The sequence below is a fragment of the Theropithecus gelada genome, chromosome 14, assembly GCF_003255815.1.
Source record: "Theropithecus gelada isolate Dixy chromosome 14, Tgel_1.0, whole genome shotgun sequence".
Taxonomy (NCBI): domain Eukaryota; kingdom Metazoa; phylum Chordata; class Mammalia; order Primates; family Cercopithecidae; genus Theropithecus; species Theropithecus gelada.
The window spans coordinates 92,712,747-92,739,951 of NC_037682.1; the positions used below are offsets into that span (position 1 = coordinate 92,712,747).

At 40.3% G+C, this 27,205-nt stretch overlaps 1 protein-coding gene across 1 annotated transcript in view; it reads left to right on the top strand.

Moving 5' to 3' along the window:
- The window catches only part of ARHGAP42 (Rho GTPase activating protein 42), a 309,795-nt gene that overhangs the window by 60,651 nt on the left and 221,939 nt on the right, over nt 1–27,205 (top strand). Inside the window, exon 2 of the mRNA XM_025358156.1 lies at nt 22,460–22,555. Within this exon, the coding sequence (XP_025213941.1) occupies nt 22,460–22,555 (96 nt within the window). The remainder of the gene's footprint in view (nt 1–22,459; nt 22,556–27,205) is intronic.

Sequence of the window (27,205 nt, forward strand, 5' to 3'; positions counted from 1 at the left end):
CTTGCATTTCCTTACAGCTCTTTCTCTTCAAACTTCTTTAACATGTCTTGGCTTAGTTATTCTGCTTGACTTCCCAAAATAAGAAGCTTCTCTGGATAAGGTGGAGGATAGTTAAAGAAGGTTTTAGTAAGTGCCGTTTTTATGAGTCTCTGCACCAACCGGCAGATGTATGGTGTGACACAGCACCCAACAAGAATAAGTACACCCATTATAGCTGTGAGGGAAGAAAGAACTGAGGCTGTTATTCTTTTCCATTTACCAAACCACTTTTCTAACCATCCTGTAAAGGGGTCATTTAGCCGAGTTGTTGGGTAACTCATCGGACAGAGTAGTCACACCTTGCAATGCCTTTGTTATACTTCCATCAGGGCCAATGTTGTTTGGGATGAAGGTACAACATTTAGTTTTAATTATGACATGAACTCCTCCTTTTTCTGCTAATATCATATCTAAAGCTCTCCTGTTTTTCCCAAGCCATCTGGCTAGTAGCCCCTAATTGCTCAGCTATTCTTTTAACAGCATCTCTAGTGTAGTTAATAGATTGCTGTTGATTATAATAGATATAGTTTATCCAATTTACATTTTGTTATTTTCACCCACCAAAATATTGACTCAAATCCTTCAGGTATTTGATTTCAGGCTTTAAATTGATCTGGTATTGCCCATGGGACTCTAATTGTGTCTAAATAGATGTGAGAGTCGAAAGACCCATAAGGGGCTTCTTTTGCTTTATGAAGTCTTACTTTTCCTTTCTCTGGTTGATGAAATGCCAGGGTGAAAGGGATAGCCAATTAGACTAAAGCATAAGTGCCACTTCAGTTACTTGGCAGAGTGTCCAGTAAAGGTCCACCATAATACCACTACACATCCACTCAGGGATGAATAAAGGCTGATTGATTGATAAACTCTTGAAAATTCTTAAGCTCACTGCATCCCTTCAGGTCTCCAAGGAACGCGCTAAGTGTCCTCCCTGTCGTGGGAGACACGAAGTGAACTTAGTGTTGGGAGATGGAAGCTGGATGGCCCTCGGGGGCTGACCTGCAGGGTGTCGAACTTTGGGATATAGCAGAGAGAGAGAGCTTGGCACAACTTATTACTCCAGGTTGTAGAATCCTGGAAAAGAGCTACCATGCAGCCCATGCCTTGTCGACTGGAGGACCACCCTAGTGGAAAGGGGACAATCTGGGCCTCTGGCCTGCCATGCACGCAAGCATAACAATTGCCTTTAACATGTGGACAGAATATTTAATCCATTTTAACCAGGCATTTACATCTTTATACCCTGTTTCAATGGCTGTGGTTTGCCTTAGGTCTCCTATTTCTACCAATGAGACCTTACTTTTGTCATTTGGCGTGAGGTGAGTCATAGTTTGATTTTGTACGTTTGGGAAAGGGGCAGCCATAGGAGTTGGAGGAGAGAGAACAAAGCACACCTTAAAGAACCCTCTAGGATCCTTTCCAGTGACCTCTGCTCCTAAAACACAGAAGCACTCTAAAGTGGGGTTAGAGATGCTAGTGGTAGGAAGAGTACTGGATATAAGAACTGGGTAAGGAAAGGAAAGGAAAAGATAGATAAGATAGATAGACTAAGCTTTCCTTAACTTTTATTTGGTAGGGCTTGATCCAGGAAAAAATGGACCATGATTCTGAGGATAATGGTGCTTGCTTGACTTCCATCCCTTTCTGCCGTAGAAACAGCAGTCTCGGTGGTTTAGTAGCACAAGGTAGGGTGCTTCCCAGGCTGGCTTGAGTTTCCCTTCTTTCCACCCTTTGATGAGACTGTGATCCCCAGGCCAGTGCTGATGCACTGGAAACTCCAAAGGCAGTGCCTGTGCTAAAAGACCTCTTGTTTTAAGGGAACAGAAGGTAGAAGATAAACCAAGTATATAATTTCTAAGCAATTGATCTTTTGTTTTAAATGTGGGGCCATCAACAGTGGACTTTATAGTCCTTGGTGCCTTCTTGTTGAGAAATTTTCTTTAGCACCTATTTTTATTAGTTTTTAGACCAAAGAAAGTCAAACACCATTTCATATTTAACAATGCTTCCTGTATGATTTTTATACCAGATAAGCTAAATTTCACTTTTATATTAGTGTGTTAATTTTAATAAAAACTTGTAGACATATTTATCCAATTTTTAATGTCTGACCGTAAAGTAAGATTTTTATAGACTCTTTTTAACCTTTTATAATTTTTGTTAAAGAGCAGGTTAGTGCTTTAAGAAAAACCTGTTGTGCTTTCATTTTAATGTCCAGTTCACAGAAAAACTGGATGATACCCCTTTAACTTTACCCAATGCGTTTACACATAGAGTTTCCTTTACAATTAACATTTCAAAACTTGCTTAAACCTTTAAAGCAATTTTTTTTAACCTTTTAATGTAGGTAAAAATCCACATTCTTATTCCTCCTTATAATCCATTTACCAAAAGTACATTTTACTTTCCTTACACACCTTGCACATAAACTGTTTCTTCAATAGTTTCACATTCAGGAGGCCTAATTACTTTTAAATTATACAACATTTCTTGCATAAATTCCCTTTTATAACTTTTTTTTTTCATGACTTTCACAGACAATTCTTCAACATCCTTCAGCTTTCTGACTTGTTGCAAACATCCCTTTGTTTAAACAACCAGTTAATTTATTTTAGGACAAAAATTTACCATGTAACATTCCTTTTTACATAAATTCCATCCCCTCCCTCTTTTTTTTTTCTCAAAGATGATAACCATTCTTTTCCTTCCATCATGTCTGTGGACTAGACTAAGGCCACAAGATTAGAAGTTAGGATAATACATGTTACACTGTTAACTTTCAGCAAACTTTACTTTTGTTGAAAATCATGTAAGTTTGGGATTTCAATGATTCTTCGCTATTAATAAGACCTCGTTCAGTCCATATTAACTTAGAATTGGTACAGATGGCTCCTTCCTGATTCTGTAAGTACTTTAAGGCTTAGCTGAGTGCAAAGAGCTAGCACGTTTGAGCAGGCCAATTGTTAGGCAATTTTCCTAACAGAGCTTCTACAGGAGTTTCCTTATCACTTTCTGAATACCCATTGTGTCTTTTTCCCTCAATCACCTGGGAGGAACCATCTATCTGACTGTTCTGAAGGGAGTTCCTCCTGGGTCTGGTTGGACCTTTGTATGGTAATGAAGATTTAGATCCCCTGGTAGGAAACCTGCTGAGTAAGGGAATTTTCAGTGGTTAATGTTAAATCATCTCAGACAGGCACTTTTTTTTTTTGGATGGAGTCTCCTTCTGTCACCCAGGCTGAAGTGCAATGGTGAGATCTTGGCTCACCGCAACCTCCGCCTCCCAGGTTCAAGTGATTCTCCTGCCTCAGCCTCCCGAGTAGCTGGGATTACAGGTGCCTGCCACCATGCCCAGCTAATTTTGGTATTTTTAGTAGAGATGGGATTTCACCAGGTTGGCCAGGCTGGTCTCGAACTCCTGACCTCAGGTGATCCACCCGCCCTGGCCTCCCAAAGTGCTAGCATTACAGGCGTAAGAACTGCGCCCAGCCCGACAGGTACTTTTTGTTCATCTGCAGAAATGTTGATGTTGGAAGCAGAGAGGAAGTGTGACTCTGCCTCTCGTGCAAGCCTGAACCTGGAAGGTGCTCCATCCGTGGGGATGCAGTCACCCTGCAGTGATCCAGAAGGGCTATCTATAGGCCCACCCACACCAAGCTCCAGTAGGAGAAGTCCCAGTTATTCTACAGTAGTGGATGAGGGGTAAAAGAAGTTCCCTTTTCCAAGACCCTTCATGAGCACCAGGGCTGCCTGTCTGTTGCGGTAGAGTTGCAGACTATCCCAGCCGAGCCCAGCACTGCAACTGTGCCACTGCTGAAAGAAACTTCTCACCAGTGGCAAGATCTGGGACTCAAGGCCTGTCATCTGGATTTTTTTTTGCCCTACTGGGTGTTCCCTTAATTTGGGGCACTCCCTCTTCCCTGGGGGTAGGAGTCCCTGAGAGCCAGACTACTGTGACTACTCATGTTCCTCTTAGTCTAGACACCCAGTGAGGCTGCCGTAATTCAGGCTGGTTCTGGGGAATGTCTGCAAGGAACCCAGTGATGTGACTTGTCCTCAACCCTCTCAGCAGTGGGTACCAGCACCCATTCTAATGGGGGCGGCAGGGGAATGACATACACTCTGAGATTTCTTGGTTATAAATAGTCTTAGTTTCTTGGCTTTCTCAAATTCCGGTTGTAATAGTAATGAACGGGTCCTGTGGACAGACTTAGAACCTTCTGGTTAGCCAGGGTGGTGCAGGCTATAGTGATAGCTCATGCACAGGTTTTCTCCTTCCTGGGCGCAGTGTGATGATACCTGTGGATGCTGTAATGGTCTGTGTTGGTTGACTTCCAGCCAGAAGGTGATGCTCGCGAGACAGTGCCAGCTGCCATAATGGTGGTGGGATTTGTGCTTGCTTTATGTTACCCAGGGGATGTACTCTGGTTTCCAGATGATGGCCGGGGCCGTAGGGCTTCCAGAAGTTCTGTCCTTTGTGTTAAGTTACCAGGGCAGGTTAAGGGGCAAAGCCAGGTGGGGGCTGGGTCAGGCAGGCCCTTGCTCTGGTTCTCTGTGTACAGGGCAAGCAGAGGCCCCTGTGGGGGTGAGGGGATTGGTTCTCTGGCCACTGCGGTGATACTCCAGGAAGAGCGTAGCTTCTGCTGCACAGAAGAGTTCGCTCAGAGAGTGGGGAGTAACCGGCAGCAGGAAGCCTCGCCCAGCTTCCATGCACTTGATGAGGCCGGTCTCTCACCTGCAGTGTTCACTAGCAGCAGCTAGCTAAATTCCAGGCAGTCTCTGCTCAGTACTGCCCCGGGCCATAATTCTTTTCCTTGGAGACAGGAACTGGCTTTTAGGCCATGCCACTCCTCATCTGCCCACAAAGCTGGGGTGCCCAGCTCCTGTGCCTGTTTAGAGCAATTCCAAGGAAAGTGCTTCCCACTCACCCCCTGGTTCTGGCCAAAGGAGTTTATCCTCACTTGAGATTATATTATGAATTTCATTTGAGAGCTTCTTTCAACCTGCTGCCACTGTCCGAGTCAGTTCCTGTCAGGTAGAATCAGGAATGGTTTCCCTCCGTCTCTGCTGGAGACTGGAAGGCCCTTCCTACTTTTACATGCTGTTCCTACTTTTACATGCCACACCGCTTACTATATCAGTTCCCACACTGGGTGGGATTAAGGCCTTCCTCTGCAGGCTGGATTGCCAGGTTTCCCAGTGGGAATGTATACCCTGGAGGCGGTCTCTTCCTCTCTCACACTCTGGAGACTTACAGCTTTTCCTCCTGGCTCTCAGTGCAGGCTGCAGTCTGCAGTTTCTTTCAAAGAGTCTTTGGTTTCTTCCCATTTTCCTGTTAAATTCCTGCATTGCTCCATGGAAAAAAGTGAACAGTGTGAATTTCAACTCACTATTTTGTCTTTCCAAGTGGCAGAGGCTGCCTCTAATCTGCCATTTTGGCCACATTGCGCCAGATGAATATTTAAATTGTGAATCTTTAACTTTAATTCCCAATAGTGCTACTTATAACCACATGATAAAATGGGTTTAAATTAAATTTAGACTGGTTAGTATGGGAGATGTTAAAAAAAATCTTCGTCACCAAATTGGTAAGATTCCACTTAACTATAGTGGTTTTATCTGTATATATGAATACAGATTTTTACCATTCATTGTAAACATGAACACTACTAGATTGTGGAGAAACATTAAAGAAATGTTTCTCAATTTGGAATCAAGGCCCTGACCTGTGACCTAGAAATGAGACATGCTTGAAATGTTTAGTAGGGAAATGAAGATCTTGCATGTCAGATGATTACTTTATGATTCTCGGAAACTAACTGGTACTTTAAGGAACCTTGGGTTCAGACCACTGCTAATTATCTTCTTTTTCCTTGCTGAATTCTATTCCATACTTGTAGAAAATAAACTTCTGGGAAAACTTAATTTTAGTCTTTGATTACATGATTCAGGTTAGCTTTAAGGAAAATTGTTTAATATTGAAATGCGTAAGTAGAAAACATTAATTTCTGTATAGATGTATTTTTTTTTTTTTTTGGGACGGAGTCTTGCTCTGTCGCCCAGGCTGGAGTACAGTGGCGCAATCTCGGCTCACTGCAAGCTCCACCTCCCGGGTTTATGCCATTCTCCTGCCTCAGCCTCCCAAGTAGCTGGGACTACAGGCGCCTGCCACCACGCCCGGCTAATTTTTTTGTATTTTTAGTAGAGACGGGGTTTCACCGTGTTAGCCAGGATGGTCTCGATCTTCTGACCTCGTGATCTGCCCACCTCGGCCTCCCAAAGTACTGGGATTACAGGCATGAACCACCGCGCCCGGCTAGATGTATTTTTAAAAAGAATGCTGTTTCTGTTTGTGATGCTTTAGTTCCGGTATAATGCTTTCTACACATTCCTATAAAATCACTCCTCAAGGATGAACAGAGGGAACACATACCCCATTCTAAACACCTACCCCTCTTCCCCAATAAGAGTAATAACTACGTAGCTTTATTCTGTTAATGATGAGCCAAAATTTCATTAAAGTGTATTTTTTACTTCATTTTAATTTGTATTGGTTTTCACATGAAAGTAATAAAAAAAAAGGGCTGTGTTTATCCAGTTTTATTCCACTATAGGATATACATATCTTAAGAAGACCACTATTGGAGGATTTTACTCTGGATACTTTTGGTCTCATTCATCTATTTATGGAAAACTAGCTAAGTGCCTTTTGTATACTAGGCCCGAATCTGTTTGTCGAACAGTGAACAAAATAGACTGACATTTATGCTTTCATAGAATTTAGGTTCTAACGGACGGGGGTGCTGGTGGCAGATTAGTGAGTCAAATATGCTGCGGGTTAAATAGTGATAAATGGTAGGGTGTAAGAGAATGTGCACACATCGCGTGCACGCACATACGTGGAGGCTGAGGACAATGCTTGCTCCTGCCTCATCCCCACCACAGACCTGGTAGCAACTAGTGCACAAACTTTACTTCATTTATCATAAATATCATTGAGTTTGAATCACAATGGGCTGGGTCCCTACACTGCACAGTATCTGAATGTGAATGTGAGTCTTAGATTATAGAGAATTTTCCATGTTTAAAAAGTTATGAGCATATGGAAAGCACAGTAAGAGTATACACAATTTCATTTCTCAGTTGTACATCTCTTCTCATGAGATTTCATCCCGAAAAGACAGAGAGATTAGCACTATCTTGTTCATTATCTGGAGAGCCCTTGCCAAAATATTGCACACAATTCCACTGTTGGAGCATTTCTAGGGTTCTTGGATGACTTATATAAATAAGCAGCTGCTGGTAGCCATTGTCAGCTCATTGTCTTCTTTGAGGCTCCTCGTCTTGTTTTAGGCTTAGAGCCTCTGCCAAAAGCAAACCCAAGGGACTGGTGGTAGGTTTGAAGGCTTCAGGCCCCAGATATGCATGAATGAAAAACTAAGAAAGAACTTATTTCTTATTTCCCACTGTCATAACAGGGACAACAGAAATCTATTTATAAAGTAGGTTTTTCATGGTGTTAAGGTTTTGTGGTGGTCAAAGTTGGGAAAAGGAAGTTGAGGCAGTGCAGTATATGCTGTTTGTCTTGTTAGGTTATTAACTTTTTGAGGTTAGGGGTAATGCTTTTCCTTAATTGACAATGTCATGCTCTATATAATATCATTATTTAATATGACTGTTGGAAATATAAAATATAAAGATACACTATGACTCACTGAATCTAAGTTTCACAGTTTTAATATTTTAACATTTCTAAAATTGGATAGAGGTCTTACAATGTATCATCTTTGGCCAGGCGTGGTAGGTCATGCCTGTAATCTCAGCAGTTTAGGAGGCTAAGACAGGAGGACGGCTTGAGGCCAGGAGCTCCAGACTAGCTTGGTCAACACAGTGAGACCTTGCCTCTACAAAAAATTAAAAAAAAAATAATTAGCTGGGCATAGTGTCACATGTCTGTACTCCTAGCTACTCAGTAGGCTGAGGCCGGTGGATAGCTTGAGCCCAGGCAGTTGAAGCTGCAGTGAGCGATGATCATACCACTGCACTCTAGCCTGGGCAACAGAGCAAGACCCTGTCTCAAAAAAATATATATTTTTGATACAATTTATCATCTTAAAATGTATGAACTGTGGTAAATAAAAATGACAGCACCTAAAATTTGTAGTGTTTGTAGAACTGATGATATGAAGTTTTGGAGTAAGCCAAAAATGCTTAGAGAAGTGAAAATGGCATATATATTTGTTAACTTTTTAAATTGAATGGTGACTTAATCATAGGCTGATTACATGCTGATTAATTAAAGCCTGGTATAAATTATGTGTGTCATTTGTATGAAAGTCTTTATTATTTGCAGTAAGATGATAATTAGAGATAGCGTGTCTTCCAAAGTTTGGAACGCTCTACAGCCAGACATAGTTGCACAAATTGACACAGTTGGAATTCCTCAGTTCTGGATGCTAGATAAAAATCTTCACTGTTCAGAATCACAGCAGGCAGTTGCTGTCTATGTCCAGATCATTGAAGTGCATACATGTTAGTGGCTCAAAAAGCACAGCATTTTAGGTGAATGAGTTTTACTTTGTGCTTAGTTTTTAGAATAAAAGATTGAGATTTATTTATTTATTTATTTATTTATTTATTTTTTGAGATGGAGTCTCGCTCAGTTGCCCAGGCTGGAGTGCAGTGGTGCGATCTCGGCTCACTGCAAGCTCCACCTCCCGGGAGATTTATTTTTATGCTTTCTGATCAGTATCATGAATCACCCCATAAAATAAAAATAGTACTTTAAATATAAGATGCATATCTTCAAAGACATTTATGGATTTTTATGATAATCATTCCATGTGAATATATAATACATTGGCCGTTAAAATAGTTACATGGTGAGAATATAGGAAGATCAATAAGAATGACAGTTTTTAAAGTGAGAAAATGGTAAATAAGACATGAACATTATAAAGATATTGTGAAAATGAGATTTTTCCTTGCTACTGAGCTAAACCCAGTGTGGTAGAATTGTAGGCTTAAAAGGAACGTCCATAAGGAATGTCCATAGTTATTTAAGGTGGTATAGAAAGACGGTTGATTTGGACATGGCAGATTGAGATTCCTGTCCTGATTCTGTTGTTTGGGTAAGTCACTTAACCTTAAGCCTTAGTTTCTTCATCTGTAAAATGGAGATAATTACCTACACAGCTTATTTCCTCAGTAGGGTTCCAATGAGATAAGGACTATAAATATTAATATGATTTGAAAAATACCATCATGTGCATTTAAGGTGGTGAGATGGCTGTAGTAAGTCAGTCTCTTAAAAGTGGAACACTTGGAAGTTAAATTAGAACAGAAAAAGTCATAAAAGAGTATAGTTCACCAAAAATCATCATCTCTATTGTGATACCTTAAAAATGGCGTGGCTCTAAGGGTACATAATGAAATCTGCAATTTAAAAATGCCGTTTTTCCAAAATAGTTTCAAAAATTGCTTTAGTGTGTCAAAATGGGGTGGGATAGCAGAAAAATGAAGCCTGTAAACATGTAGGATAATGAGTTTCTTGAAATCGACTCACAGAAAAACACTGTGTAAATGGAGAATAATGATCTTTGTGCCTTTACTTCCCTGGCAGCCCAGGCTCAACCCTGTTTGACAGTGTGCTTTCTTGTTTCTTTTTGGAAGGATGAGGCATGATGCCAGCATTCATCCACATCTTGTCCAAGAGAGTGGTTTATGTATTCTTTCAGTTACCATTCAGTATAAAATATTTCCAGTCTTTAAGAGAACATTAGTCATATTGCTATGTGAAAAGATTGTTTTTGCCATAACCATACTGTTCATATATAGCCATGACATTATCTGATATTATACACTTCCATTTGATCAAAGAAAAATCAATAAAAATGTAATAGTGAAAACCTAAATATGCTGTAACAATAGATGTAGCAACTTAAACGTAGCCACTTAAGCTATAATCACATTCTAAGCTTGTTGCTCCATTTAAATTGTACTTGGGAAAGTTTTTGGAGGTTTGTGTGAATGTGTTAACTTGTTTCTTTGCTTGGGTAAACAGATTTTATTATTGGGTCTGGGAAAGTTTTTGTTAAGGTGTGCTGGAATGCAGATATCTATTAACTACTGAGATGATACTTTTTTGAAGTTGTAGTAATAAACCCAGTCTTTGGAGGCAATATATGTATTGTATAACTTTTATTAATGATGCATGACGCTAAACAGCTGAAATGAAAATGCACTTAAGTAAATGATCAATTTACCTTTTGGAATAGGGAAAATTTGACTGTAATGATTTTTGTTGTCACTATAGTTTTTTTCTTTGATTGGCAGGCACTGTGGCTGCATCATAAAATGACGAGTTATCAGTTTAGGTCCAGAGAAATAGGCTGATATGTAGGTTTAGTAACTGAGAGGAAATAATTAACATGTCTTTCCAGTCATTGGTCACCTCTTTAAAAATTAATAGTAATTATAATTATGATAGTTTATCAAGCTCTTACTATATGCTATGATGAACTCTAAATGCATGATTTTGTTTGCTCATCACAATGATCCTATGAAATAAGTATATTAATATTATTCTCATTTTATAGATAGGTAAATTGAAACTTCCAGTGCTTAAGTAACCTAACTTGGCCACCTAGCAAAACAGAATTTAACTAGTAGTGAGTCTGACACCAATATCCTCACTCTTAATATATTTTTTAATTAGATCTATTTGTATTAGAAGGCTTTGCAAAGACATAGAGGACCATGCCAGCCTTTTCTTTAATGATTTACATTTGTGAAAAATTTTAGTGTTTTTGTTTGTTTGTTTGTTTGTCTTTTTCACTGAATGCTTACTCCATCAAGCTTGGATAGACCACCAGAATCATTTTTATAGTGGATGTTTTACAAGGCAATGTTGAGATTGTAGGTTAGCAGGTAAAATGTCTGGGCTGCTTTTGTCAGCAGCCAGGTGTCCCCCACTCACCCCCACCACCCTGCAGCTTGCCAACAGATCTTAAATGAAAGAACCTTCTGGCCATTCTCTCTGGTTCCTCACATCTCATCTGCTTGATTTGATGTCCATATCTTAAGTCTGTGTTTGCTGGGGCTCTGGTTTTCCTCTCTTCTTCATAGCACCTTTTATAGCTAGGGGTAAGCCTGTGTCTAGGCACCTGGCTTCTTATCTCTAATTGCTCTCTGCCAATCTTAAGAAGGCCTTAATTTACCTCTCCTAAATACCCTGATTTCCCACATTCAGTTCTGTTTATTGACAGCTTCCTATTTTCAAAGTCCTGTGTTGGGTGAAGTAAAGGCTGGAGGGGTTCTCTGTCCTCCACACCTTGCTGTTCAGGGAGAGTTATAAGATTTGGACACAAAGAAGTATAATAATAAAAAGGGAACATTGTCTCGAGTATTTCAGTAGACATACAAAAGAGGAGGTAGAGTACAATAATGCAATATTTCTCAAAGATTTCTCCTGAAGTACATCTAATATGAGAGGAGGGAAAAATACCCTCTCGGTAGTCTGGGGACATAGCCCAAACTGGCTGCCTCAGAGGAAATATCAGGTACAAGCTAATTCATATGAAATAGGCTTTACCTGCAATATATGCATTTCAAAAATGCAAAAGTGTGTAAAATTACTTGGCTTCCTTCTCCCCAATTTTCAAATAAAAGTTGTAGCCCCAGGAAGATGCAATTAAGAGTGTCCATAGCTTTCTGAACCTCTGACTGCATACCATAAGGCCCCCAGCATTTGGTGTCTGTAAATCAGCAGATACATTGCGCTGATTGGATTACCTAGGGTAACTTTAGGATTACTTAATCTAGAAAGTGGCAAGTTTTAAAGGTACTTCAATAGGACTGAAATTAACCACATGCACCATCCTTAAGTATAGCCAGGAGGCTGTTGCAGACCAGATCTTGGTATCTTAATGTTATTGTAGCCCCTGGATGGTATGATGCAGATTTGCAGTCCTGCAGCTGTGCATACCTCTCTATTTGAAGGTCACAGTGGAGGCAAAGGGCTGTTTCTGATGCGGAGATTGACTTTGTGGATCTTGAGAGAGTTTAGATTGGTTTGTTTGGCTGGGATTTTGAGTTTGCAAAGAATAGTTTGAGAGAAACGATGAGTCAAAAAACATAAAGATGACATCCTTCACTAGCCTAGTATGTCCTTTAAAATGAAATTAAAGGCTAGGTGCAGTGGCTTACCCCTATAATCCCAGGACTTTGGGAGGCCAAGGTGGGAGGATCACTTGAGGTCAGGACTTCGAGACTAGCGTAGCCAACATGGTGAAACCCCATCTCTACTAAAAACACAAAAAGATTAGCCAGGTGTGGTGGCAGGCACCTGTAATCCCAGTTACTCACAAGAGAATCGTGTGAACCCAGGAGGCAGAGGTTGCAGTGAGCCGAGATAGCAACACTGCACTCCAGCCCAGGTGACAGAGCAAGACTCTGTCTCAAAAAAAAAAAAAAAAAAAAAAGAAATTAAACTACTCATGGTTTAGCCACAAATGTACATGATACCAAGAAGGGCAGGGTGGAGAAAGGAAGTTGAAAGAGCTGGCAATAGGGTGACATATGACATGAAAGGTAAGGTAACACCAAATGTCCTTCCAAAGTCATTATCTTGGGTGGATGGATATGTTAGGTAATAAAAAGAAAAATGGGCTGCAACTGAGGCTAACATACTGAGGCTTTCCCTTACTGAATCTGTTGATAAGAGAGTAAGTTGTAAATGCTCAGCCAACAGTGGGAAGTGAGTGCTTGTACTGGGGCAGTAGTCGGGGGTGGGTAGGCAGACCAGGAAGTCCAGGCAAAGCAGGCCAGGCCACCCCTGAGTTACAGGGAAGCTTAGGAAAACAAAACTCCTCTATATTGGGTAACTTAGTATTTGTAGTTAAAGGAAAAAAAAAAAAAGGATAAGGGAGATATTTCAGAAAATGTTGCTTGAGGTGCCAGCATCTAAACTTAAATGACCACTTAGGAGTGGTTTGCAAAGAGATAACATAGATAGTACTTTACAAAGAGACACAGTATTGAGGTAAAACATGGTGGCTAAAGACAAAGTTGTCTGAAGTCAAGAGTCTGAGGAAGAGAAATCTCAAGAGAGGGGGCAGAGGAACTGTTATTGAGGCAGAAAGAGACTCTGGAGAATGACATCGTGCCACTGTTCTTTACCCACCCATTTCAAGTTTTTTTCCCCAGGGTAGGAAGATGGGTGGTTCATTTTATCCTTTGAACTTTCTATTTTTAACTTGGGTTGTAGCAAAGTGAAGTCTTTGTGGTTTCTCATTTTTAATTTTTATGGAATTTGTAGGTTTATAGAACCTGGATAAAATCTGGCCAAGTGTTGGTTCCTATTTGTTATTTTTAGGCTGAAATCTTCTGGAACTGCTTGCCAGACACATATCATTTATGGGATTACAAACTGTTTGGTCTTCATTAGAGGCCAGCGCCACTATTTATTTTCACTGAAGCTCTCTTGAAGATAGTAATTTAATACCCAGATTAAATATGTTATGCTTACAATGAAAATATTTCATATTCTGCATTTGCCATCATAATAAATAATGGTTTAATAGTTAACATTTGTTGAGAATCAGTATTTCAAGTTTCTGTTCTATACCAGACACTGTGCTGAGCCAGTTTTATGTAATATTCATGACAGTCTTGCAAAGGATTAACATCTTCCTTTTGCACTTGAGGAGCCTACGATTCAGAGGGGCTAAGTACTTGCTCTGAAACACATTGCAGTAAGTGGTGATCCCTGGATTGGCATCCATGTCTCTTTGACCCTTGTGCACGTGTAGTCTGTGACATAAAAGAATGATTGTTTCTAATCAAAGGACTTCTTTCCAGGTCTGAGCACCTTCATCACATAAGACATCGAAAACAGATGCTTAACTTAATATGCCTGCCAGGAGAGTGGATGTATCCACTGCAAAACGGGATGCAGACTCTGAATATACTTCTGCTGTAAAAATGAATGAGACTGCCTAAAGCTAGGCTACTTCGATTTACCAACTTGAAGGTGCCCAAACAACCATGTTGTTCTAGCCTGGAATACAGCACATTAATGTAGTGACCTAGGGCGTAGCCTGTGCTTTTTCTGCATTTTCAGGGGAATGAAGAACAGCATCAGGGCTCCATGGTTCTCTGGTAATTCTGTCTCCAGTGACCTCCTGTAGACGTGCCCCTTGCTTCATGGCAGTGTTTCTCAAGGCCTTCAAGGAAAGAGAATTCCTTGATTTCCATTTCTGTTAGTTACTCAAATTTCCTTCAGCTCAACTCTCGTTTATTGAGTGACTGCTACATACCAAACTTTGTTCTGGGCCCTCTTAATGAAGACTGATTTTTAACATCAGATAACCACTATTTTCTAGGCATGTATATAAGACAGAAAATAGCAAAGATTGTGTTTTAAAACTTTGTTCAAGTAAGTGATAGGAATGTTTTTTACTGGCAAATTTCCATTGTGTTTTTCTTATACTTTGCCACACCCAGTATTCTTCTCTTCCGACTTTTCTCAATTTAACAATCTGACCCTTATAGTTCCTGAGAGCACACTAAAAACATAACTGCAGTTATTAAAAAAGTAAGGCTTACTTGGTGTTTCCTTGACATATTCTGTTATGTACTTTACTCGGTACATTACTCTGCTGTGTAATGTACTGTGCTTTTTATTAAGGCTTTCTGTTATATTCGTGTGCATTTTTAGTACCACAGGCTTTTCAGTAGTTTATAGTGATTTTTATTTTTATTTATTTATTTTTTTTTTTGAGACGGAGTCTCGCTCTGCCACCCAGGCTGGAGTGCAGTGGCCGGATCTCTGCTCACTGCAAGCTCCGCCTCCTGGGTTCACGCCATTCTCCTGCCTCAGCCTCCCGAGTAGCTGGGACCACAGGCGCCCGCCACTGCGCCCGGCTAGTTTTTTGTATTTTTTAGTAGAGACGGGGTTTCACCATGTTAGCCAGGATGGTCTCGATCTCCTGACCTCGTGATCCGCCCATCTCGGCCTCCCAAAGTGCTGGGATTACAGGCTTGAGCCACCGCGCCCGGCCTTTTTTTCTTTTTAAGACAGAGTTTTGTTCTTGTTGCCCAGGCGAGAGTGCAATGGCACCATCTCGGCTCACTGCAACCTCCGCCTCCCAGGTTCAAGCAATTCTCATGCTTCAGCCTCACGAGTAGCTGGGATTACAGGCATGCGCTACCGCGCCCAGCTAATTTTTTTGTATTTTTAGTAGAGATGGAGTTTCACCATGTTGGTCAGGCTGGTCTTGAACTCCCGACCTCAGGTGATGCACACACCTTGGCCTCCCAAAGTGCTGGGATTACAGCGTGAGCCACTCTGCCCGGCTGTTTATAGTGAATTCTTAATGTTAAGAATGTTTTGCCAGTTAGTTTACATTTCTTTCTTTCACTCTTTTTCAGGTAGCTGCTTTCTATTAGGCACTAAGGGCAGAAAGAGATGAAGAATATATACCTACCTTCAAGAAGCCTAAAACCTAAGATTTTATTCAGTGTGGCATTAGAAAATAGAAGAATGAGCATACATTTCCTTTGTCTTTTTAAAATTTTATTTATTTATTTATTTATTTATTTGAGACAGAGTCTTGCTATGTCACCTAGGCTGGAGTGCAGTGGCATGATCTTGACTCGCTGCAACCTCCGCCCCCCGGGTTCAAGTTAATTCTCCTGCCTCAGCCTCCCAAGTAGCTGGGATTACAGGTGTGTGTTCTACTGTGCCCAGCTAATTTTTGTGTTTTTAGTAGAGATGGGGTTTCCCCATGTTTGCCAGGCTGGTCTCGAACTTCTGATTTCAAGTGATCCACCTGCCTCAGCCTCCCAAAGTGCTGGGATTACAGGCGTGAGCCACCGTGCCCAGCTCCTTTGTCTTTTAATATGGTGTTTTATAATGACCATTTTATGTACATTTGCTGCTGGATTATTCCATGCTCAGCATAGCTAGCTGTCTCTCATAGAGTCCAACACATGAGTCTTGCTGTTTTAAAATTTATATAGCAGGTAAAAGATTCATTAAATATTATAAGGCTCATAGCCTTCCCAGTTCCTCTTCCTCTTCCTCCTCCTCCTCCTCTTCTTCTTCTTTCTTTTTTTTTTTTTTTTTTTTGAGACAAGTCTCACTGTGTTACCCAGGCTGCAGTATAATAGTATTATCACAGCTCACTGTAACCTTGAACTCCTTTACTCAGTGGTCCTCCCACCTTAGCCTCCTAAGTAGCTAAGACCACTGGCACAAGCCACTGCACTCAGCTGATTTTTAATCATTTTTTGTAGAGTTAAGGTTTTGCTATGTTGCACAGGTTCAATTTCAACTCTTGGCCTACAGTGGTCCTCCTGCCTCAGCCTCCCAAAGCATTGAGAGTACAGGCATGAGCCACAGTGCCTAGCCCCTCCCAGTTTTAATGCCCATCATTCTTTGGCGATTAACTATGATATGCCATGAAAGAGCATTCAGTTTGGGAAGCAGAAAAGCTATTCAGGTTGGAGTCCAGCTCTTAGACTCCAGGCAATTTATTACTTAACTTTTCAGAGCACTGGCCCTCATAGCTTTGTGTAAGATTTAAGTATGTAAGAACTTTGAAAAAGTAAGACATCTTGCCAACACTATTGCTCTTGTTATTGAAAGCATACATTAAAGCTGCTTGTAAGTACTAAAACACTGTGGTCATCATCATTATTTCTGAAAGTGAATAACTCATGTTTTACAAGTGACTGTAAAAGCCACATTAGGGGCTTGTAAGAGTGTGAAAGGAAAGAAGGGAGGGTAAAAGACATCCAGGGGCTTAGAGTATTTATCCAATTTGCAGAAATTGATGGTTTCAACAAAAGAGCTGTTGTTTACAAGGTAGGGTCTTGGATGCTTGGGTAGTATTCATAGATGGTAAAGTTTCCTACCATTAATATACTACTTAAAATAAGGTGGGTAGGTTAGGTTTACAAATCACTGAGATAAAGGTGAAAGCATCACCAGAGAGTCCCAACATAATGGAGAGTTAAAGGCAGAGATAGTGTCACATTGAAAGGGGTCAGAAAGAGCTTTTTGGAAAAAATGAGGACTTGAGAGAAATCTTGAAAAAAGGCCTTTTTTGACAACGAAGAATGGGAGAAAAGTATGTTCTAAGTAGGTGAAGTGACAGTAAAAACATACATACAAAAGAATAGCAGGCTTGTTTCAGACAATAACCAGTACCTTAGCTTGGTGTGAGTCTTTAGAGATATGGTTGAGTATGTACGTGGAAGCTACCCTTTGGAAGATTCTAGACATATTGTTTTAGTCTTCCTGGTACATTGTTGCATCTTTCAAGTCCCTGTTCTTAGTGAGTCTTCTAACAACTCTACCCCTGCACACTCAATCCAAACTGATTGTGCCTTTTTATTTGCTACCTTTATTTAAGGTCTATGTGCAAAACTGTGTGGCAATGTGGTGAAGTGGGTATTCTGGAGCTGGCGCCCTGGGTTGAAATTTTGGTTCTGCTGTTTCCTAGCTTGTGTGACCTTGGGGAAGTCACTTATCTGTGCCTCAGTTTCTTAATCTGTAAAATGGGAGTGATGGCATCTAGTTCTTGTGGCTATTGTGAGGACTAATGGGTTAATTTATATTAAATGCTTACAAAAGTATCAGGTACTAGGTACTGTTGTTATTAATCTCTGTCAAACAATTTATCGATCACCCTCTGTTATGATTAATTACATGCCTCACCCCGCTATGGGACTGCGCCCTTTAAGAGGGAAGGATACATTCTATTTTAACCTTTGTATTCTCATTGCTTTATAATATCTGCCTTCTGCATGGTTGTGAAAAGTCGAGAATTCTACAGCACATATATCTAGACAAATTGCTCCTGTGAGTCTTCCTTAGATCCAATCCCAGAGAAGCTGGATTTTAGGAAGAACTACCTTATACCACTGGTTGTACTTGTTCTGACATAAATATATATAGCCCACTTCCGTAACTAACACTGTAAAAGCAATTCCATTAACACCTCCAAAATAACAAGGAGACCTCGGTTCTTAAGTCTGTGTGCAAGAAAAGTTGTAACTAAATATTTATTTAATCATAGGTGTTTTGTATTCCTCTAATGAAATGAAGTTTTAATGTTTCATTAACATCATCTAATCATGGAAGCTGGTGGTTAACTCTTTGATATGAAAACATTGTTGACTAATTAAAGCCCAGTATAACTTCTTTCAGGTGATAACGTGAATGCATGTGCAGACGCTTGATGCTTAACTTTCAGTCAGGCAAATGGGAAGGATGTGGTGTGTTTGTGGGGGGGTGGGGGTGGGGGCACGTGAAGCATCTTTACTGGACACAGCTTGCTCACCAATAAATGAATGTTGGGTAATAATAGGGAGAGACACCCCTGTCTAAACTAGATTCTTTGATGGCATGGGATCTTTTGTCTTATACTTAAGAGGAAAATTTGACTCTTTAATATGATACTTTAAAATTCAACAACAAATTTAAAAAATTATTAGGTTTTAAAATAGAGGTCTTTCTCTATTTTAAATGAACTTTATTTAAAAGGTTTTAGAAACAGCTCTTCTGTTTTTTGTGCCTGGTCATGGTTTAGAAACTTTAGTTAGACAATTAGGAAAATATTGTGTCTCGTGTGATTTTAAATTGATGGGAAGATGTTGGGCTTTCTAATTCAGAATTGCACACTCAGTAGGAGATGGAGCCAAGATTAAAAGCATGAGCTGGATTCCTCATTTTAGAGATTGATCATTATTACTGCCAGAACATAACGTAAGTTCTTTACCTTGATGGTTTTTTTGACCTCATCATTACTTCGTCATTAGGAAAATGAGAATAAATAGGAAGAAGATCAAGAACCCGAACACATTTGAAGTTGAAAATGTGTCATATTTGAGACTTCCCCTTTATTCTTAGAATTATCCTTTGAACTAGTTAATAGCCATATTTTCTTGTATAATCCTGTCTCTCATTATGCTTCGGGAAGGACTGTGAAAGGATCGTTCATGCATTCTTGATTCCATCAGGAGTTGAAATAGACGCCCATCTCTTACACAGAAATGCTGAACAATAATACTGTCATGGCTTGATGGCTTTGCAGTGTAGCGAGAAAATCTGAAACTGCTATCAGGAGATTGTCTTGAGCACTTTCCAAGGTTATCTAAGGTCCAAGAGTTGCCATCTTCATAACTGAAATTTTTATTTTTCCTTTCTTAGATATTGAACATGGACATAGTCAACATGTTCTGAGTGCTTTCTATGTGTTTGATGCTGTTCTAAGTTCTTTATCTATATTAACTCATTTTCTCCTCACCATAACCCTGAGGAGTGGTTCTACTTAACAGATGGGATACTGAGGTACAGAGAGGCTATGAAACTTACCCACAGTCATGACAATTATCGGTAGAAGCAGGATTCTAACCCAGTTAATCTGCCTTCAGTGCTCATACTTAGTAACTTGGCAGAGTAGCCTATGAGTGGGCCGCTGTATTCTTGTTTGGAGATGGGAGTTACTGTCGTGCATTCCCAGTGATCTCTGTGAAGGGACAAAACAGATTACCTTTTTCGGTCAAGGTGCAAGGCCGTGGGAAGTCAAGAGCAGTCTGGGAAGAAATGGAGATTGTGTCATGAGTTTCCTAGGACAGAGCTTCCAAATAGGCTCATCTGCGTTTGAGGGAAGTTCAGAGGAACTCTTGGTGGTGGCGAGGGGAGAGAAGGAAGCATATCCATTGCAGGGTTCCCAAGCATCTTGATCTGCCCATGTATCCCCAGTCTCAACTCTGCTTTAGGAATTACATTTGGGGCTTCAAATCCAGCAGAACATAAGGCCTTTATTTGTATACTACATATTTATTTGTATATTTGTGTACTTTTATATTTGTATACTACATATTTGTATACTACACATAAAAATAAAGGGTTGTTAAATGGAATGGTTTTCCTAAGTCTCAGGGAGAGTACCCAGAATTAAAAATGAAACTGTCTAATGTGTGTTTAAAAAGAAAAGCCTGTCTGAAATTTGAAGTCGGTGGTCTACGGAATTGTCCTTGGTGAGTGTGTTGGTAGCTCCTTGGCTGACAGTGGTACAAAATGTGACCTTTGTGTTTGGAGACCTTTTCACTCTTGAGTGCCCACATTGATAGGTACTTGGACTTGGGGTTTCATGACTGTAGGGGCTGCCACAGTAAGTTCTGGGGTTATGTCTAAGCATAGGACCACAATTATTCTGTTAAATAAAAATTATTTTGACATTTGTAAAAATGATAAGGAAGACTTTATTCAGGACTATCACAACAGGTGTAAAGACTATGTCAGTAGACGAGAGAGATCTGGGTCAACTCTAAATACAACAAGAACAAGTGGGAGTTTATGGCCAAGGAGCAGGATGTGGGGCATTGGGTGGATGGAAAATGACTAAGAAGAGACATTGATGGGAGTAGGATTCTTGCTGAAGAAAGGTGGGGGATGAGGAATTTGAACAAATATTGAGGGTAGGGGATTCTTTCTAGACTGACTTAGTAGAATCCTTGCTAAAACTAGACTCTGCAGGCCCAGCAAGGGTCAGGGACAAGGTGGACGCCTAGTCAAGAAGAGGGCTTGAAGGAGCCTGACTCAAATTTGGCCAAGGTGGGAGAATTTATCAGTTCCTATTGCTTGATTAAATGTAAGGACTCAAGTATTAGACTTGATCTCACGCAAGAGACACTGTTAAGTGAAGTATAGAGTGAATTCCAGAAAAGTCTATTTTCTTATTGGTGTAGACATCTGTGACTGGGTTGACATAAATGATCAGAGTAGCTCTGAGAGATGGGATCTTTAAGATTTTCCTGATGCTGCACTGTGAAGTGGATTTATTTTTATTCATTAGACTTAAGTAGGGTTTATTAAGTGCCAGGCATGGTTCTGAACGCTTTGCAAATATTAACTCATATAATCCTCAAAACAATTCTATAAGATGGTTATGCCGTCTTCCCGTTTTATATATAATTATGTATTGCTTAACAACAAGAGCACATTTTGAGAAAAACATCCATAGGCTGTTTTGTCATTGTACAAACATCATAGAGTATACTTACACAAGACCAGATGGTATAGCCTACTACTTACCTTTCCATACGGTGAAGTAGGCTATCCCACCTAGGCTACAAACCTTTACAGCATGTTACTGTACTGAATACTGTAGGCAGTTGTAACATAATGGTAAGTATGTATATCTAAACATATCCACACATAGAAGAGGTACAGTAAAAATATGGTATAAAAGATTTAAAAAGAGATGCACCTATGTAGGACAGCTACAGTATAGTCTAGTGGAACTACTGTGGTGTATGTTGTTATGCAGTGCTTGACTGTGTGAGGAAACAGAGGCCCAGAGGAGTTAAATAATTTGTCCAAGGTCACATAGCAAGTAAGTGGTGGGGCTTGGATTTCCACCCAGGCAGCCTGGCTCCAGAGTCTGCATTCTTAATCACTTGGTTAGGTTGCATCCTGGGCTGTTGACTCCCGGGGATTTACTTCTTATTATTCTGGGCTTTTCTTTTTCTGCCCATAAATAAAGAATTCTTTTTCTAGGTTTAGTCAGACTCTGGGCCTTGTTCAGACTGAAGTCAGGATTGGAAGGTGTGTTTAACTTGAGTCTCGAAGTTATTTGTAAACAGCCTTTCAGGTCATCTTTTACCTTCTTGACCAAAATCGTTAGTTTATTGATAAAAACACATTTTCTACTTTTCCACAGTTTGTGCAGAATATTATTGGTGACTCTTTCTAATCAACCGTTGGCTTTTTGCCCTTCACCAGCAAGCTCAGAAGCATTCCTTTTTTTTTTTTTTCTTTCTTTCTTTCTTCTTTTTTTTTTTTAACGAAAAAATGCTCCATTAGCTGAACAATGAGAACACATGGCCACAGCGGGGGAACAACATACACTGGGGCCTGTTTGGCCAGGGGGAGGTGTAGGAGGATGGAGACATCAGGATAAATAGCTAATGCATGCTGGGCTTAATACCTAGGTGATGGGTGATAGGTGCAGCAAACCACTATAACACACATTTACCTATGTAACAAACCTGCACATCCTGGCCATGTATCTAGAACTTGAAATAAAATAAAATAAAAATGCTCCATTTATGGTCAGCGAGTGGTAGTTCCTTGATAAAGGCTTTGGTAAACTGGCTTTCAGATAATACACATCTGCCACCAAAACTCTCTTAAAGCAGTAAATCTCTACTGTATAGAACTGACCAGATTCATTTTCAGTATTTATAGTGTCTTTAAATTTTGGTTAAATTAGTCAAACTGGTATTTCAAAGGATTCTGGTTAATATAATACAAAATCAAAGTTATATAATGTTATATTTGGAAACTCATCAGGGTTCAATGGAACCTCACCTTATGGATTTTTTGCTTAACTTTTAATTGCAGATCTGTCTATGGCAGTGCAGAAATTTTCCCAGTCATTACAAGATTTCCAGTTTGAATGTATTGGTGATGCTGAAACAGATGATGAAATTAGTATTGGTAAGTACTACTGTTTTAGAAAGTTCTACTTCTAATATTTATTTTACTGAAATCAAATAGACACACACCTAAATAATAAACATCTAAAATATTTTCTGACTTTGACGATACTATAAGGGTGATTTTGGGTTTCTATGGAAGAATTTTTTTTTTTTTTTTTTTTGGGAGACAGTCTTGCTCTGTCACCCAGGCTGGAGGGCAGTGGTGCGATCTCAGCTCACTGCAACCTCTGCCTCCCACATTCAAGCAATTTTCCTGCCTCAGCCTCCCAAGTAGCTGGGATTACAGGTGACCACCACCACGCCCAGCTAATTTTGTTTTTGTATTTTTAGTAGAGACGGGGTTTCACTACGTTGGTCAGGGTGGTCTTGAACTCCTGACCTCGTGATCCACCCACCTCAGCCTCCCGAAGTGCTGGGATTACAGGTGTGAGCCACCGTGCCCAGCTGGAAATCTTATTAATTGCAGGTCTTGGCTTGCATGTAAGATTCTCATTTCTAATAGATTTGAAGGTGATGTCCATGCTCCTAGTCCATGGACCACGCTTGAGAAGCTGGAATTTATAATCCCCTTCATACCTCTCCACAATCACATACCTCTTCTTCCTCTGCCCTTTCTTTTTCTTCTGTAGTTCTACCAGTTATGTCTGTATTTCTAGACAGTATATTTCATTAGCTTTGACTATCTAAGTAGCAAATCCTAGCACAGACCTTGCTGTGAAACAAAAGGGCAATGTTACCCCCACAAAAAAAGGCTCTCAGGAGAAGTTAAGCTGAATGAGTTTCGGCTTCAATGTGTGGCTTTAGCTTGCCTGTATTCACAAGAGCTCCTTTTGGAGAAATCGCTGGGCAGGGTACAGAGTCCTTAGACAAGCTCTCTGCGTATGAAATTTACACGATACATACATCATTGTGATCATATTGGCAGTCTTTCTGAGCAGATACATGCCAAGTGGTCACTCTCTTTGCTTGCTTTTTTAGGAGTGTTAGTTAATTTGAGGGGAGGGTGGAAGGGCTGGTCTCCTTCAGCCCTCAGTTTTGTGATGAAAGGTGGTCCCAGCCATGCCTGTCACTTGCCTGAGGTATAGTTAAAGTGCCTCCAGGAATAAGGGAGAGCCCTCCCACATGCATGACATCTTCCTCCTCACAGGAGAGCTGGGGAAGGGCAGCATTAGGGATCATGCACTGCCAACATTTGGAACAATAGTGGTCATTTTGCTTGTCATTTCTTGACATTTGTGTTATAAATGTCTGGTCCTCAACATAGGCTTTGTAGTATACACTTAGCCAGGTAAAAGCCTAGATTATATCACTAAAATACAAATATATTAGCATTATTATTTAGAAAAGCTACACCCACATATTTACATAACAGTTATTTTCACTTAGTTGTTTATTTATTTTGAGACAGAGTCTTGCTCTGTCACCTAGGCTGGAGTGCAGTGGCATGATCTCGGCTCACCGCAACCTCCGCCTCCTGTGTTCGAGTGATTCTCGTGCCTCAGCCTCCTGAGTAACTGGGATTATAGGCGTATGCCACCAGGCCTAGCTAATTTTTGTATTTTTATTAGAGATGAGGTTTCCCCATGTTGGCCAGGCTGGTCTCGATCTCCTGACCTGAGGTGATCCACCTGCCTTGGCCTCCCAAAGTGCTGGGATTACAGGTGTGAACCACTGTGCCCAGCCTTCACTTAGTTATATTAAGCTATAAATTCCATGGAGGCAGAGCCAGATTTTTTTCTTTTTTAACCCTTTTGGCCTTAGCACTTGATCCAGATCCTCACAGTAGATCTTCAGATAAATTGTTGAATAAATGACATAATTTTCCGTATAAACTTTAATTTTTTTCACTTATATACATATTTTTCTAATACAATGATATATATAATTTGGTATTTTTTTCTTTGGAAAGAGGATTATAGCAAATACTCCTGGGTTTCCACAGATGATATAATTTTAATGACTTCATGAATTTATTTCATCAGGTTCATATACATGAATTTATGAAATAATCCCTATAGTATGTTCAGGTTACTTCTGGTTGACCCCTTACCTGTTATTGTTAAGAGTACAGTAAACATCTTTCTGTATGTTTCCGTTTCCATTAAGCTTCTTACTTAAAAGTCATCTTGAAGTCACACATGCATGTAGTAACTGCAGATGTAGGGTTTTTAATCACTGTGCTATGCAACCTTCTAGGCAGATGTTAGATAATTTCCCCAAGTTGTAGTGAACTTGATAGCTCAACAGTGGCTTGTTTGACTCTTTCCACTTTGGCTAATTGAACATTGTTGTGCAGCTGTTGCAGATTAGATTCGAGAGGTGTGAATTGATCAGCAGGTGAAGGCTTACAAGCAATGAATATTACATTACATTCTAATGCTATATGGGCTTTGAGAAGTTAAATCTCAGGTTGGAGATCAGGAGATGAAGAATCTACACAAGTAGATGTAATGTTGCTTGCTAATTTTAAATCAGGAGATTTATTTAACCCCTTTGCACTGGGAATCTGATTTAAATAGCAATGCTATTAGGAAAACTTAGAGCAAAATGACTTATAAGTATAAAATATTTCTGGAACATATATTAAACATATAAAAATATAAATATGTTTCAATATCCTATTCAACACTTTTTACCCTTTACCTGACCTCCTACATACACTCTTAATGGTTAAAAATAAATTGTGTAGATAATAAAGAAGTAGTAGTAAGAGGCTCTGAAGAATCATTGCTGACATGGAAGATTATGAGATTATCCCAAGCTGTTCTACCAAGGACAAGGAACTGGAAAATGTATCCCTGGGACTAACATGTGTGTCTGGAGTGGGTGGAGAACAAGGATCACGCTTATCCTCCTTCACTGGCTTCAGTTCTACGTGGGAAGGTACAGCGTTTCCGCTGTCTTTGCCTTGTTGAAGCCTGAGTTCCAACGACTTTGTTGTTGCTCTGATTTAATGAAAGGGGAATGAGGCAGGGACAGCTGTGACTCTGAGCAGCTAGCAATAGCCCCACCACACTCTCAGCTGGAGTAGGCTTGAGACCTACCGATGACATAGCCACAAAATCCTGTGACTTACAAAGAAGCTCATCTTCTGTATGTGGGTCATGTCAGCGCAAAACGACTTGAAAAGTAAGACATTGGCAGGCTTTCTGTGTGTAAGGTGTGGTGGGAATGGGTAGGAAGGCAATAGGAAGATGAATAAAGGTGTCTGCTTTCCTTGTGCTCACAGTGGAAGAGGATGAAAAAAAGGTTTGGGGCAAAGTAAGGAAGAGAAGGTGGTGTTACTATATCAGTATAATTGCCTAATTATGAAAGTTGTTCTGGGAGTGTGTTTGATGTGTAGGCCCATGTCTGGCCTGTACATCTGCCCCAGCCCTTCACCAGTTCCCTCTGCCCCTACCCTTTTGGCCTGTGCTTGCTGGGTTTTTTGTTTTATTTTGTTTTGTGCCAGTGACACACTGCTGGCTTGGAAGGAGGCAAAATGGAATTCGTTGTTCAAGACCCAGTGGGGAATTCCTGTGGCTCAGAGAGTAGGTCAGGACTGAAGTCCCAAGCAGGGTAGTGTCCTGTACTTTTTTTTTTTTTTTAGCACCTCCCTTTTCATTGAAGAGCATCAAGAGGCCATTGCCCTCCCTTCTCTAAGGATAAATGAGCTGCAGGTGAGCTTTGGCCTTTTCCCTTTCATCTGCTCACTGCAGTGCTCGGTGAGTGGGAAGTGGCCTATTGAGCCCATCCGCTTAACTTCCCACAGCTGCACTAACTGCCCACTTTGTATTTGGCTTTGGTTTTTTGAACTAAGGAAGACATTGAGTTAGGAGTACAGTGCTAGACACGTGGGGCTCAGAAATCGGTGATGGAGGGGAGGAAAGTGACTATAAACTGGTATAAGATAGATTCAAGCCACCTCTCATATCATACATTTATAGGGGTAGATCAAATACAAAAGGTACCATTATGTAACTATAATTACACAAAGTAATATGTGTGTAAATACAAAAACAATACTCATTGCATCAGTCCTGGAGCACACTCTTGCATGGGAACTGATCATGTTCCAATGTGAGTTATTTGTCCAGCCTTAAAACTTTACTGATAGGGAATAAAAGGTTATTTGTGCAGAAACTAAAATCATATTCTTTTGAAAACACTGTTTATGGTGGGTTAAACGGCTGGATGTCCAAAGATACTACTATGAACCTGTCTATGAGATGGGTTGTTTAGCTACATTGATTTAGCACATTAGTATATAGGATAATAAAAGACTGTAAGTCTTAGCACATCACTTGAGAATTTTTATCCACACCAAAGCTGGAGTATGCAAGTTACTCTATTTGGTTTTTGTATTTAGTACTTATAATTTGAAATCATTTTAAATCAAAGATTAAAAATGAGAAGACCTCTAGGTTTTTTAAAAATTTAGATATTGTGGCCGGGTTCGGTGGCTCACTCTTGTAATCCCAGCACTTTGGGAGGCCGAGGCAGGTGGATCACCTGAGGTTGGGAGTTCGAGACCAGCCTGACCAGTATGGTGAAACCCCATCTGTACGAAAAATACAAAATTAGCTGGGCGTGGTGGCAAATGCCTGTAATCACCCAGCTACTTGGGAGGCTGAAGCGGGAGAATAGCTTGAATCCGGGAGGGGGTGGT